Genomic DNA, 14,790 nt, shown 5'->3' on the forward strand with positions numbered 1-14,790 from the left:
AAGAATGTAAATATGGATTACAATAAAAGGGCAAAAATGAGAAAAGAAATGAGAGATTCCAAGTGTACCCACGTGATGCCCAAACTCAATAATTCATGATAAATTGGTAAAAATTAGTGGAATAAAAGAAAAACATGTGAAACTGTAGCGCACAACTTTTTGTAATGGTGATCAGATTTAAAATATGTAAAAAAAAAAAAAAAAAAAAAAGTATTAAAATACAGCTCAATTTGATGTATAAAAATTATTTGCAACACAGTCTCAGGGTGGGTTGTTTAAACGACTAGTTGACTGGTTTTGAAGAAGTCATGGATAATTGGGTTCACCAAACCGTTAAACTAGTCAACCTCAATAATGACTAGGTTGTTGAATGACAGTCAAACATCCTGCCAAGCCTTATTAAAAATGTGCTTATGTGAGATTTTCAAATGTACTCTTGTTGCTCTTGGTCCACAGAGACCCAAGCCCCATGAATCAGCGAGTGAATAAACAAGTCAACAACGATGTCAACCTGAGAATACAGAACCTCAACACTGTCATCCGACACATCAAAAACTACTACCAGGTGAGATCTCTTCCTCCATGCTCTGATGCAATGGGAAAAGTACTTCCTGATTGCATCGCTTTTTTAAAGACAGCGTTGTGTATGTATGCAATTGTATTAGATGCCAGACAGCAGCTGGTCTCTGCAGACACAAGGTGGTGATTCTGGTGTCAAGGGGATTAAACCTGTCTGCAGATGTGACTGAAATTGTGGGTAGCTGGGCGCCATATTTTTTTATCTGCATAGAAGAGTTTCCATTACGTCAAGCCTGTTTAATCTTCTGATCTTAATTATTGTGTGCAGGCAGCCAGTAGGGATGTGTAAATATGTATGTATATTTTGAATCAGCTGGTTAGTGAATTATCTGAATGACTGGTCGCTGGGTATAATTTGGCTGGTTTAGCATCATGTACATCAGCCACTAATCAGAGACCTCACTGGTTGTTGGACTAGTTAACCCCCCTGACTCATCCATAGTAGATACTAGGGATGCATGATGATATTGTTTATAATTTTTAAAAATGTATCAATAAATATTGAATATACAGTACAGTTGAGGTCAAAAGTTTACATACCTCTTTCAGAATCTGCAAAATGTTAATTATTTAACCAAAATAAGGATTATACAAAATGCATGTTATTGTTTAAATAGTACTGAGCTGAATAAGATATTTCACATAAAATGTTTACATATAGTCCACAAAAGAAAATAATAGTTGAATTTATAAATTACCCTGTTCAAGTTTACATACACTTGATTCTTAATACTGTGTTGTTACCTGAATGATCCACAGCTGTGTTTTTTTTTTTGTGTGTGTGTAGTGACAGTTGTTTGTCCTGAACAGTTAAACTGCCTGCTGTTCTTCAGAAAAAAATCCTTCAGGTCCCAAAAATTGTTTGGTTTTCCAGCGTTTTTGTGTATTTGAACCCTTTCCAACAATGACTGTACGATTATGAGATTCATCTTTTCACACTGAGGACAACTGAGGGACTCTTATGCAACTATTACAGAAAGTTCAAACATTCACTGATGCTCCAGAAGGAAAAAAACAATGCATTAAGAGCTGGGGGGTGAAAACTTTTGAACAAAATGGAGATGTGTGCATTTTTCTTATTTTGCCTAAATATCATATTTTTTCATTTAGCACTGGCCTTCAGAGGCTACAGAAGATAGTTACATGTTTCCGAGAAGACAACATAAGTTAAATTTACCCTGATCTTCAAATTCAAAAAGTTTTCACCTTTTGAACTGGCTCTTTTTTATAAATTCAACTATTATTTTCACTTGTGCACTATATGTAAACATCTTTTGTGAGAAATATCTTATTCAGGTCAGTACTAAATAAACAATAACATGCATTTTGTAAGATCCCTCTTATTTTGGTACATTGGTTAATGTAAACTTTTGACCTCAACTTTATATCAACTAATATTAGAAATTTATACATTACGTTATAATGTTGTAAAGCCTAAATTCTGTAATGGCAATAAAACTGTTTATTTTAGTAGTATTTTAATTTAATAGTGTAGTTTTAAAGTTTTAGACAAAACTAAAACGGTGGTGCGTTACCATCAAACACAAAACTAATCCACTGCGTCCTCAGTGGCTCTGACATTGGGAGAAAATAAAGACTCTTATGTTCACTTTTACATCCAAATACAAAACACCCACATTGCTTACGAGACATTGTTGTCGCTACAGCTAATCGAGTGTACAACTGGCTGAGGGAGGAAATATGCTAATACGGGTCCGTCAGCGGCCGTGGGTGGAGAAATTGACTGTTTGATAATTGACTGTTAATGGATTTTTCATAATTGTAGGGTGGTTGTATCCACACATTGCTAAGACACATTTATATGCAAATGCCATGTAAAAGGGAATTTTACATCCCCTTTAATATTGGGCATCTATTGACCGTTACATAAAAATAATTATTGGCTTATTTATGCTGACAAGATTTTAATATCAGATTTTATAGCACTTGTATATGCCACACTGATGTGTTTTGGGAACACATTTTTAGAAAGCATTATATATGAATGTTCATTGGGATAATACAGGAGTAAGAATGGTTTGCAAGACCTGAGTTGAAGGTGGTCTATAAGTGGCTGAAAGTTTTTACTAGCAACTGTAGTCATAATGATAGTAATTATTGTGAAGAAAAAAGGGAGACATGAAAGGACAAGGTCTTTCTCAACACTATATTAGAGAAAATGTAGCATTGACCCATAATTTTTGGTCTTACAGAAAACCGTTCTCACTTCAAATTACTGCTGGAGGGAGGCTTTTATGTTGTTGGTTTTGCGAGTTGAAATCGTTTGAATGGTTTGGTCGGTTCTGGGCAGCGTCCCATCATCTGAGTAAGCGTTAGCCACATCTGACCCCCTTTTCTCTTGGCAGAGCGTCTCAGAAGCATTCCTGCTCAGACCTCACAGCTTTCCATCCCAACTTAGAAAAAGAAAACTGATTGTGTGTCAGTTGCTGGGAATTGTCTGGGTTTTCTACTCACACTTTGTGAATTAAAAATATGGATAAATGGTGAATTGTTTACTCTGTCTGTTTGTTTTTCCAAACATGTTCAAGCAGGTAACCAAATATGCAGTTTCAAGGGTAAAAGTTTAATGCTGAGTCATAACCAAGTATGACGCAAAATGTTGCAAAGCGGTTTTGTGTGGAAATGAGAAAATTCTTGAAGTTTAATTTGACTGTTTTAGGGAATTAAAGATTACACATTGAGTGGGGCTGCCTGAATTAAAAACCAAGTAATAAGCAAAATGATCTGTTGTCGCCATGGCTTGTTAGGATACATGCACACTCTTTTATTGCTTATCACTTTTTCATGTTAAATATGGTTAGGACACTGTAAAGATTGTTGGATATATTGGTGAGGGGGGGTATCTATGATGGTTATAGTTCTGCATTTTTGTCATTGATCATGCCATCTTACTTTTACCATCCAACAGGTCCCTTCTTTGTCCTGTATAAATGAACACTCTGCACTAGGCAGTTGAGATATTAAAATAACCTTTTACTGATTAGTGTTATGATGTATTATGCAAGATTTTGGCACAGAGTCAGAATGTAGTAATCATACACACAGCGATGGAAGGCCCCCTTAACCACATATTTGGCTTGGGTGGAGCTCGTCTTAGTGTTATTTTCTAATGGGTCACCCAATGGGCTCAGTAATAAGTCACTGAGACGTTTGTGTTCATACAGAAGCATATGAACCTTGGCACTGTAACTAGAAGAAGGGCTCTCAGTCAGATATCTTGAGTCAGCCTGGTAAAACTCGGCTTATTCATTAATATTCTTTGCACTGAGGGGTAAATACACACACAGATGGATTGTTTGTGGTGTTTGAAACTGGCCAGCAGTGTTAGTTTCCTCATGTAGCTTGTCCAAGACACACACACAAGTCAGCCCAAAAGAAACTGTCCTGTGTGACCCCGGAAATGGACTTCAGAAAGGCAACATTTGAACATCTGATGTGGGTCAGCGCTCTGCTGAACAGAACCAGATGTGTTGTTTTATCCCGTGTTAATCGCTCCCTCTGAGACCCACGTATGGGGGTCTGGATGGGGGAAGGGTCACTGTAATGTGAGAACTGAAAGCCTCGGGACCCCCTGAAATGCAGTCCTGAAGGCATCAGGCTAATGGGCAAAGGAAATGCTTTTGTTACGCATTAGCAGCTTTGCTTCAAATTAGGCCTGTTTGTTTTCTTCTAATGATTTAGGAGTTGAGTCATTAACTCTTTGTTCGGTAGCGAGCTGTTACAGGTAGCCTGGACCCCAAATACATACTGTAACACACTGATAAGAAATTAAGTGTCAACACTGAATCAGGTGACTCTGTGTTATGGTTAGCTTGCTGAAGTTCAATCTACCATCTGTAATTTAATAATTTATTAGCAGGAAATATTATACGTAACTAAATAGCTTAATAAGGAATTTTCCTTTTAAAGAGCAGGTCATATAGGATTTAGAAAAGTTTTTAATGTAGATATCCTTCATTGTAAGCAGTCTGCAAAGTTGTTAATCAGAAAGTGGGGGTAATAAAATAAAAATAAAGATATTGTCTCTCAAAAGAAAGAGTTGACTCCGAGCCACCTTAATAAGTAGTTATATTTTGGAATCTTCTGCCTGTTACCGATCTATGTCATTTGGTAACAGTTTGCATAATCCCCGCCTGCCTGCAAAATAGGACAGTCTGACCTGCCCACAAACACTTCTGCTAGTTAGTGTGCATTTTGCCAAAAAAAGTCTGTGTTCTGCACTGTGAAAGCAAGTTTGTTTTGTTTTCATTGCCAAAATCTCCAATCTTGGTTTTTATCTTCGTTGGCTTTTAATCTTTTTTTTATTTGAACTAACAAGCATCTCCAAACCACAACCTGTAAGTACAATTGGTACATGTGTACATTTTCAGTTGAGTGCTCAATATAGCAAGTTGTGTTGGTGCCGATAACCTAGTGGGGAAGTGTGCCGACATACAGTGCTGTTGCACTATGAGTGTCCTGAGTTCGAATCCCAGCTCGAGGACCTTTCCCGATCCTGCCCCCCCCTCTCTCTGTCCTACTTCTCTTCCTGTCAGCTCTTCATTGTTGTATCATCATAATAAAAGGGAAAAACACCAAAAAAAAATAGCTTTGTTTATGCAAATGTGAACCACAATATTCACTGTGAACCCACTATTTCCTAAGAATGTGTTGTTTAATGTAGACTGTCGTTCTATTTACTTTGTGTAATAATTTTAAAATGTAGACATAGTTTACAAACTGTGTTGTTTCATCAGTTAGGCACTCGGCTAACATATTCGCCGTTATTGTTTTAAGTGTTTACAGTTTAGCTGTGGACATGATTCACTTGCGTAAGTGTTCAAATGTTTTTATGTCATTATTTTAAGGACGGTTGGGGCACTATATTATTGTTTTGGTGCATGCTTTGTCAATGGTAGCCAGGGTTGCCAGGTTTTCACAACAAATCCAGCCAAATTCATACTCAGAACTACCCCAAAACTTAATTGCGTTCCAGGGTGTAAAATGCACTTTTTTTTTTTTTGTCAGGAGTTGCTCGAGTATTCCTCTCTGTGCCAATCACAACAGGCTTAGTCGGCTGACCAATAAGAGCAGAGTAGGCTTATGAAAGGGAGGGATTTACAGATCTTATGGTCAAAGCTGATCGAATGTAACATTTCTAAATTATTTAGAAATTACTCTGTGTATAAATGTATATTCTGAGAAAATTACAATGGTTTCTGATCTTAGATGCATTTAAACCTGTTATAAGGGACTCCAACACAATATTAGGGCACTTCAAAATACCGTATGACCTGCTCTTTAAGGTTCCTTTCATTGTATTATATCATTAGACTTTATTTTTGTAAATTTGTTTAAACTTTACAATTAATGTACAAATAACTTTAATTAAAAATAATTAAGTGCCAGTGCAATATATTTGGCATCAGTTGAAGTTAAAACAGTAGTATGTGAACAAGTAATATGCATGTATCTCTTCATCAAAAAATTTGCATTTATACGCAACAAAGCATCACTTACACATCTGCTATGAAAATTTGTTACTTTATTTGATCCATTTGAAGTGCCATATTTGGCTAAGAATCAAAAACAACATTTTGTAATACTTGCAAACAATATAAGGTATGTATAAGGTGTTGATGCACCAAGTGGAATTGAAATGCAATGGTTGCTTCTGAACACATTTCGTAAATACTTCTGCTGCACCAGTTTACATTGTTAGAATTGGCTTCTGTTACATTTTTTTTATTTTGTTTTTTTTTTTAATCATTTTTGATAACCATCAGTGAGATGGTTAGACCACCTTAGACCAACACTAAGTACAAACACCAACCACATTATTGAATATCAATAATTAATGACAAATATCTATGCTGTGGCATAATCACAATCAATATTAGTGACCGTATACCATTCACAAATAGAACCAATCAATTTGTTGTCTTCCTCATTCCATCAATTTGGATTGATTTGCAGAAATAACTGGAGCATTCTATTTGCGACCACCACAACACGGAAATCTGAGATGAACTGATGTTCTCTTTTTTGCAAAGTGCTTTTTCCTCTCAGCCGTAAACTATATTGTGTCTAAGAGTCAACAGTGGTCTTGGCCTCTGTGTATAGAAATGGCCCAGAAGGCCAGTGAGATAAGCAGGCGATTGTAGACTGGTCTTTTATGCTCATGTGAGCAAGTCGAACAATGTCACACATTTTTAAGAAGATCTATAAAGTGGAAAATGGCTGTTGACGTTAGGGGTAAAATAGCATGCATTGTCTGAGCATGTTCATGCAGCAGCAACACAGGAAGTGAGTGTGATAAAGGAAGATGCATATGATTTTAGCGATTAATTAGTGGTGTTTGCTAATGCAAGTCTTGCTGTTATTACTGCTTGTGCGATTTCAACACCCATAAGCCTAAGTATTAAACTTTTTGTCCCACCCTGTTTTTGGTATGAACATAAATGATAGCTAAAATCATAAGGACAGGTGTACTTACTTTGCTTAGCCTTAAGAGTTACATTTTTTTTTTTTTCTCCTGGCGAACAATAAAATTTGCAACCAAATCTCTAGAGTTCCACTGAATGGAAGCTCAGAACCAGGAACCAATTGCATTGGCAAATGGAGAGTGGAAAGTTTTCCCAAGTAATATGAATGCCAGCAATAATTGAAAAATCTTCTTGACTGTAGTCAGATGAAGTAAATAATCTACAGTAAGTAATCAATCTTTGCTTCTCAGGTTGGTGGAAATGCAGGTTTACTTCCAAATCATCCTTAACAAGAACTGGCACCAGTACCATTTTGGTGGAAAAGCGGCGTCAGAACATCTTGGCAATAGATTAGCAAGTTCCTGGCAATCACCCAACACACCCAGATATTGTGGTGCAAAGTTTTCCACAAGTTGTGTCTAGTTGGTGTCACTCATATTTACCTGAGAAGCTGTATTTTAGAGCTGTATATTAAACCAGATTTGTCAAGATTGTGGAAATGACTAAAGAAGGTCATAAAGAGATAGTTCACCCAAAAATGAAATGAAACTATGATTTACTCACCCTCAAGCCATCCTAGGTGTATATGACTTTCTTCTTTCAAACAAATCCAATTGAAGTTATATTAAAAAATGTCCTTGCTCTTCCAAGCTTTATAATGGCAGTGAATAGGAATCGATTTTGACTTTTGAAGCCCAAAGAAGTGCATCCATGCATCATAAAGGGTAGTCCACACTACTCCAGGGCTTAAAAAAAATCCCTTCTGGCACGAATCAATGCATTTGTGGAAGAAAAATATCCATATTTAAAACTTTATAAACTGTAATCTCTAGCTTTTGATTTTGATATAAGCCAAGAGGAGACTGGTTTTCAAAACTTGCTTCTCATAAGACTAGCATATTCTCATTTGAGCTTACGTTACGCCCTACATCCTATGGCATCCGCTGGAACGCCAATCTCTCGTGAATGCATGTGCGACAACTAGATTTAAATATGGAGATTTTTTTTTTTTTTTACACAAACACTTTGATTTACTTCAGAAGGCCTTTTTTAAGCACCCAGAACCTTGTGGAATATTTTTATGATGGATGGATGCACTTTTTGGGCTTCAAAATGTCAACCACCATTCACTGCCATTACAAATCTTAGAACAGCCAGGGCATTTTTAAAGGGGTCATCGGAAGCAAAGTTCACTTTTACATGTTGTTTGATCATAAATGTGTGTTGGCAGTGTGTGTACACATCTACCCTATAATGACAAAAATCCACCCAGTAGTTTTTATTTAATCTATGAAAATAATTTAATCTTTTTCAAATCAAGCCAGTCTCAGCATCTTGTCTGTGTGATGTCACACCAACAGAGGCCGCTCCCACGATAGAATGATTGACACGGCCGCCTTACCTTAGACCCACCCTGACGAGCTGTGACAGTCCGATCGCCATTGTTTCAATGCTGGAAACAGAGACGTAGGAATGGCTCCTAAGCGATTGAGGTGTTGTGTTGTTGGATGTAATAATTAACATAGTGGTTGTCATTTACGCCTGACGTCTGAGCTGCTGAAGATGCAGTGGATGACTTCTGTTTGTAAAGGGAATGCGCCTCCCGATCAACATAAATGTGTCTATGTTCGCGCGAATCAGTCATGATCCAGCTTCATCTACAGCGGAATCTTTGTAATCGCCTTTCCTAACAGCGTGCTAGTTAGCAGGTTTCGTGACTAAATACAGCTAAAGTAAACAAGCTTGTCACTCCATAGAGAGAAGAGGGGTGGGGCGAGCAGAGCTCATTAACATTTAAAGCAACATCCACTAGAATAGGTTGATTTTTACAGAGTAGATTTTGACAAGGTAAAAGGGTTGGGTTTTTTTGGTTTTTTTTACACTACCATTGAGAAATTGTAACCAAAGCATGGTATAGACTTGTTCATTAAGACCCTAATGACCCATATGAACTTGTGGAAAATGGGCATCCGATGACCCCTTTAACTCTGATTCCTCTGAAAGAAGAAATTCATATACACTTATACTGGTTTTAGGGTGCGTAAATCATGGGGTTATTCTCCTTTTTGGGATAACTATCCCTTTAATTGGTTGTCTTTGGACAAACATGGGCATGTGATCACTACTGCATCCTGGGTAGATCAAGAACAACATCCTCTTAAGTTTGGAACCCACAGATCAGTGATAGGCACTGGAAGATTTCTAATGACTTCTGATCTGGACTTTGTAAATATTTGCACACGAGGTGAATGTCTGTTTCGCGTTTGGTTATGAAAGAGATTCTAGATTACACATCTGTGTTGCCTAATGCCAGAACGATACATTCTCCCAGCTTAGCCTAGATTTAGGTTAAAGCCTAAACCCTAACAATGGGTGATTTAATCTGCACTGACCAGATTTGCCCCAGTTTTATCAAGGAATTGAGAATGTATAATAATCCGGGGTTCACAGTCCCAGTGTCATCTCTCTCTGTCAACCCTACACTTTCTGCTCTCTCTCACCCAATTAGATTAGCTCCAAACTGACTGTGTTTGGTAACCAGAAAGAGTCCCACCACAGAGATCAGGACTACAGACAGTGGGAACAATGGACCTCTGGGGGAGGGGAAGGGTAGTATGTTGGTTCCTCCCTGCCTATTGTCTCGAGAGCAAGTCGTTGTGAGCATGAGCTCCTGTAAGCCGACTCTTCTTAGAGTTGGAACATGAGATACGTGGCCTCGCCAGGCCTCTGATCTGCCCAGGGCCCGTGTCTAATGAACCACAGTGGACCGCAACAATGAATAACATCATGTTAGGACATCCAGCCAAAGCTGTTTTGTTTTAAAGTGGATATAGTTGCTTAATTTGAAAATGTGTCACAAAGCTCTGGCTGAAAGTTTGTTTCAGACAATGACGTGCCAGCTGTTTTTCTGAATTAGGTTTGAGGGCTGCCCCCTCTTTTCCTCACTCTTTTCAGCTCGCCTGACAGTCTAAGTGTTTCCTGCTGGTCTGTAAGTGGTTGAGTTCCTCATGTAATATTATAAAAGCATAACCCCCTCTTCACTGTTGCCACATGTACAATCTGCACGGTTTGATTCAGTTCGCTGTCTTAAAGGATGTGGTTAAGACTCATTCGTAGAATTTGTGAATAACCCTCACGCAAGCCCTGGAAACGAGGACAGCCATGTGTTGAATTGGCCTTCTCATAGACTTGGCGGGTTTTTGCAGGTTTCTCTTCACCGTGGATCTGAAAGAAGGGAGGTGTCTCTTTGAGCTAGCCTGCTAGCTCTTTGTTCTTCTGTTTGCTCTTGCGTACAGGGGATGACATGGCCGTTCCCAGAGGTGTACAGTTTCTCTTTTGCCTTACATGAGCAGCCCTTGGGCTCTACTTGAGCATTCATCTTGGCCTTGCACTTTTTAATTCCTTACCTTCACTTCAGAGTGTAGATGTTCTACCTCTTTTGACTTTGCCTTGCAACGCCTGACTCATTTGTCATGCACTCCCTTACTCAAAATTTCGCAAACCAACATGAACGTACACTCTTGTTCATTACCTTTATGAGGCATGTGTGTTTGTCTTTGAACACAGGAAACCCCCTCCAGAGACCGGCTGTTGTGGGAAACCCCAAACATACCCTCCTGGACTGGTTTAAAATTGGTTTTTTTCTTTTACTTATTCTTTTACTTTCCATCCCATATTCTACGATTCTCTTTCACATTTCTGCCAGCACTGAACGGTTACAGGATGCAAAGTACAGACTTTGTCTGCACAAAAGTAACAATCACTTGTCCTATTACTTGCCCATGGATTTCCAAGCTAGTAGAGAGGAAAATTTGCTACAGCAAACTTTGGCACAGCATGTTTTCATGTGTTTAGTGAGATCATAAGTTCACTCACTGTACAAAAGAATGGAGACCAGGCTTATAAAATAGTAATGCAAAATAGTGATGATTATGCTGTCTTCACATCTTTGTGGGAATTTCCTCCTTATGTTAGAAGTTGTAATTACAATGTCATGAGTTCAAGAAAAAAAATCTTCACTTGCCACTTGCATTTTTAAGTGATAGTGTAACAAAATTAGAGAGATGCATATGTGACCCGGGAGCACAAAATCAGTCTTATGTAGCACGGGTATATTTGTCGCAATAGCCAAAAACACATTGTATGGGTCAAAATGATCAATTTTCTTTTGCCAAACATCAAGATATTAAGTGAAGATCATTTCCCATTAAAATATTTTGTAAATTTCCCACCATAAATATATCAAAACATTTTTTTTATTAGTAATATGCAATTCTGCGAACTTTTTTTGGACTCAAAGGCGAAAAACTGAACCTTATGACTGGTTTTGTGGTCTTGGGTCACATACCATACTGTGTTCTGACCAGGTGTGATGCAACAAGATTCTGGCAACAAGCAATTTGTTTGTCCACACTGAACACAAAAATAGGGCATGCCGCATTGCAGTTGAATTGCAGTTAACCTCCAATCAAAATATACCTTCTGTTTGCATAGCAATGCTCTGCACAGTATAAAATATAATTTGAATTTCATTACATCCGTGATGCTATTTATGGTCTTCCTGGTCTCAACTTGAGTGTTGTTGCATTCACGAAAGGGCAAACTCCTGATTAACATGGAAGATGTTAGATGCGTAATTGACACTTCATTAACAATCCACAAAAAGTTAATAATTCTGACAAGACAATAGGGGAGGGTGATATATCACTAGACATGATTAACCAGTCTTGGTAACCTATCATGGTTACAGCCTCACGTGACGTTGCTGTACTACGTGGTCATGAAAACATATAGTTTACATGTGTTATTAAGCATTGCGGTGTAAAACTAATTGATTTTAAGCCACACTGAAATGACTAAATCATAAAATAACTATATTGTGATAAATCGTGAACGTGAAATAAAACCATATCATGATTTTTATCTCATCATCCACCCCTACAAGACAACAACTTTAAGTTTTGAACCTACTATTTTGTTGCCGTTACACATTATGCATCATCATCCTATTGCTTTTTATGGACATAGTGCTTATTATATATGATGTTTTTTTTCATGTCATGGCTAGACATGTATTGTTTTAAAGCAGATCTTTTGTTTTTATGTCTCTATTGTTGGTCCTTGTTTTTGCTCTAGAAAACTCAAGACTGAAGGTTTTTCTATTTATTAGCTGCCATATGGCCATTTCTAGCCTTCCACGTGTCTTTGATGGACATCTGTTGCTTCCAAATGTGACGCATGTAGCAAACATCTCCTCTGTGGCCCTCTGGTCAAAGATCAAGCTGTCTTTAAAAGGTAATGATTGAACCCCCCCCCTAACCAAGATCCTCTGGGTCAAGCCAAGAAGTCTCTTTCTCCTCCGCTGGGGTGTATTGTTAGTCTAGGCTGCTTGGAGACAGAGATCCCAGCATCTGAACATCTACACAGATTTGGTCCAGCTGCTGTGGTGGTCACTCTACCTCTCTGGAATGGGACAGAAGTGGGGGGAGGTTCCACTAGGCTGCTTTTATTTAATGGAGAATTGGGGGAAAGTGGGAGGCGGTGTGGCACTCTAGGTCAATTAGAGTTGCCAGGGAGTCTGGAATGCCTCTCTCTCCCCTCTGTCCCTGCTGTTGCCCTCAGAGTCAATAGGAAGTAAAGGTTGGTGTGTCCACACATACAGAGCCAGTTTGGAATTAGGTTTCCATTTCTAAGCCACTTGTGTTTTGTACAAGGATTTAGGGGTCTTATTGATTTTTAAAAGGTTTCCTTTACAGTGCGATGCAAAAGTATTCATACCTTTCCATTTTTTCTTTTTCACGTTATGTTGCAGCCTTATGTTAAACTGCTTTAAATTATTTTTGTTCCCACATCAGTTTACACGCCAAAAACCATAATGACAAAGTGAAAAACAGATTTGTGACAACTTTGCAAAATGTATTAAAAATAAAACACTGAAATAAGTACATTGCGTTAGTATTCATACCCTTAACCCAGTACTTAATTGAAGCATCTTTACAGCCTCAAGTCTTTTTGGGTATGATGCAACAAGTTTTGCATATCTGTATTTGCAATTATTTTCCATTCTTCTCCTCACCTCTTCACCTCAAGCTCTGTCAGCTTGGATTGGGGCTGGTAGATTTTTTTTTATTTTATTAATTTATTTATTTATTTTTTTTCAGGTTTCTACAGAAATATTTGATTGCGTTCAAACCAAGGCTCTGGCTGGGCCACTTAAAGACATTCACAGAGTTGCTATAAGACACTCTTGCTATGTGCTTAGAGTCACTGTCCTGTTGGAAGGTGCACCTTCTGCCCAGTCTGAGATTCTGAATGCTCTAGACTGGGTTTTCAATATTTTTGGTGCATTGTGCTTTCCTTCTACTCTAGTCCCTCAGTCCCTGGCACTAAAAAACAGCCCCACAAGCATGAGGCTGCTACCAGCACACTTTATTTTAGGGATGGTGCTCTGCAGGTGATGAGCAGTGCCTGGTTTCCTTCATACATGATGTTTGGAATTAAGATTCATCAGACCAGAGAATCTTATTTCTCACTGTCTGAGGGTCCTTAAGGTGCTTTTTTGCAAATTCCAAGTGGGTTTTCATGTGTCTTAACTGAAGAAAGGATTGAGTTTGGCCACACCGCCACTGAGACTGGTGGATTGGTGATTGGTGTAGTGTTGCAGTGATGTTTGTCCTTCTGTAAGTTTCTTCCATCTGCATATATGATCATGGAGCGCAGCTATCGTGACCATCAGCTTTTTAGTCACCAGTATAACTAAAGCCCTTCTCCATCAGTTGCTCAGTTTGGCCAGGAGGCCAGTTCTAGGAACAGTCCTAGTTGCTCCAAGTGTTTTACATTTATGGATAATGAAGGCTACATACTTCTGTGAACCTTCAATACAGTTATTTTTACGTCAGGGCTTATTTTTTGCTCTGATATGCATTTTCAGCTGTTAGACCTTTTTTATGAGATGTGTGCCTTTCCAAATCATGGCCATTCAAACTCATTAAAACAGTTTAACTCCACTTGAAGTGTAATAACATCTACAAGTGATATGAATGCTCCTAAGCTAAATAATGCTCCTAAGCTGAATACTTATGCAATGGAATCATTTCTTTTTTGTGTTTTTTTTTTTTTACAAAATGTGAAAAAAGAGAAGGGGTATGAATACTTTTGCAAGGCACTGTACAACTACCTGAATACATAAAGTATGCATTATGTTTTACTGTTTTTTTGTGATCTTACATTGCTTTGTGAAGGTATCACAAAGGCTCTAAGATTTCGGAAACAGGAAGTGATGACGTGACCTCTGACTGATGTGTCACATGGTAGCACTGCTCACCTGGGCTCTTTGTGTATATTATGCTCACTTGTTAGCATCTGATTTTAATGCTCTAGTTGAAGTCTTGGTCTTTATGTGGTTTTCAGCTTTTATGACTCCCCACATTCTTTCAGTCGAAGTTTGAATAGGGACTCAAATTGCACATCCTACATCGGAAACAATGTGACTGGGAACTTGTATATTGTGTGTTGGGAAAGAAGAACCAAAGCTTCAGTTCTGAACGTGAAGGACAACAGAATTCCTTTGAAATGTCCTTTCGACGTAGTCCTTAACACCACACTTCTTTCTAATGATGTATCTGTCAACAAAGAAAAAGTTGAAAAGAAATTAAGGTTTTTGAGGAAAACATTATGGGATTTCCCCATATAGTGGACTTCAGTGAGAGCCAGTGAGTTGAAGGTC

General features: G+C 38.2%; 1 protein-coding gene across 2 annotated transcripts in view; it reads left to right on the forward strand.

The window, feature by feature from the left end:
• Positions 1–14,790, forward strand: part of ccdc88c (coiled-coil domain containing 88C) — a 76,200-nt gene that overhangs the window by 4,886 nt on the left and 56,524 nt on the right. For both annotated transcript variants that reach the window (XM_051134017.1, XM_051134018.1), the window contains exon 3: positions 457–565. In XM_051134017.1, the coding sequence (XP_050989974.1) occupies positions 457–565 (109 nt within the window). The remainder of the gene's footprint in view (positions 1–456; positions 566–14,790) is intronic.

The sequence above is a fragment of the Labeo rohita genome, chromosome 17, assembly GCF_022985175.1.
Source record: "Labeo rohita strain BAU-BD-2019 chromosome 17, IGBB_LRoh.1.0, whole genome shotgun sequence".
In the NCBI taxonomy this organism is placed as follows: Eukaryota; Metazoa; Chordata; class Actinopteri; order Cypriniformes; family Cyprinidae; genus Labeo; species Labeo rohita.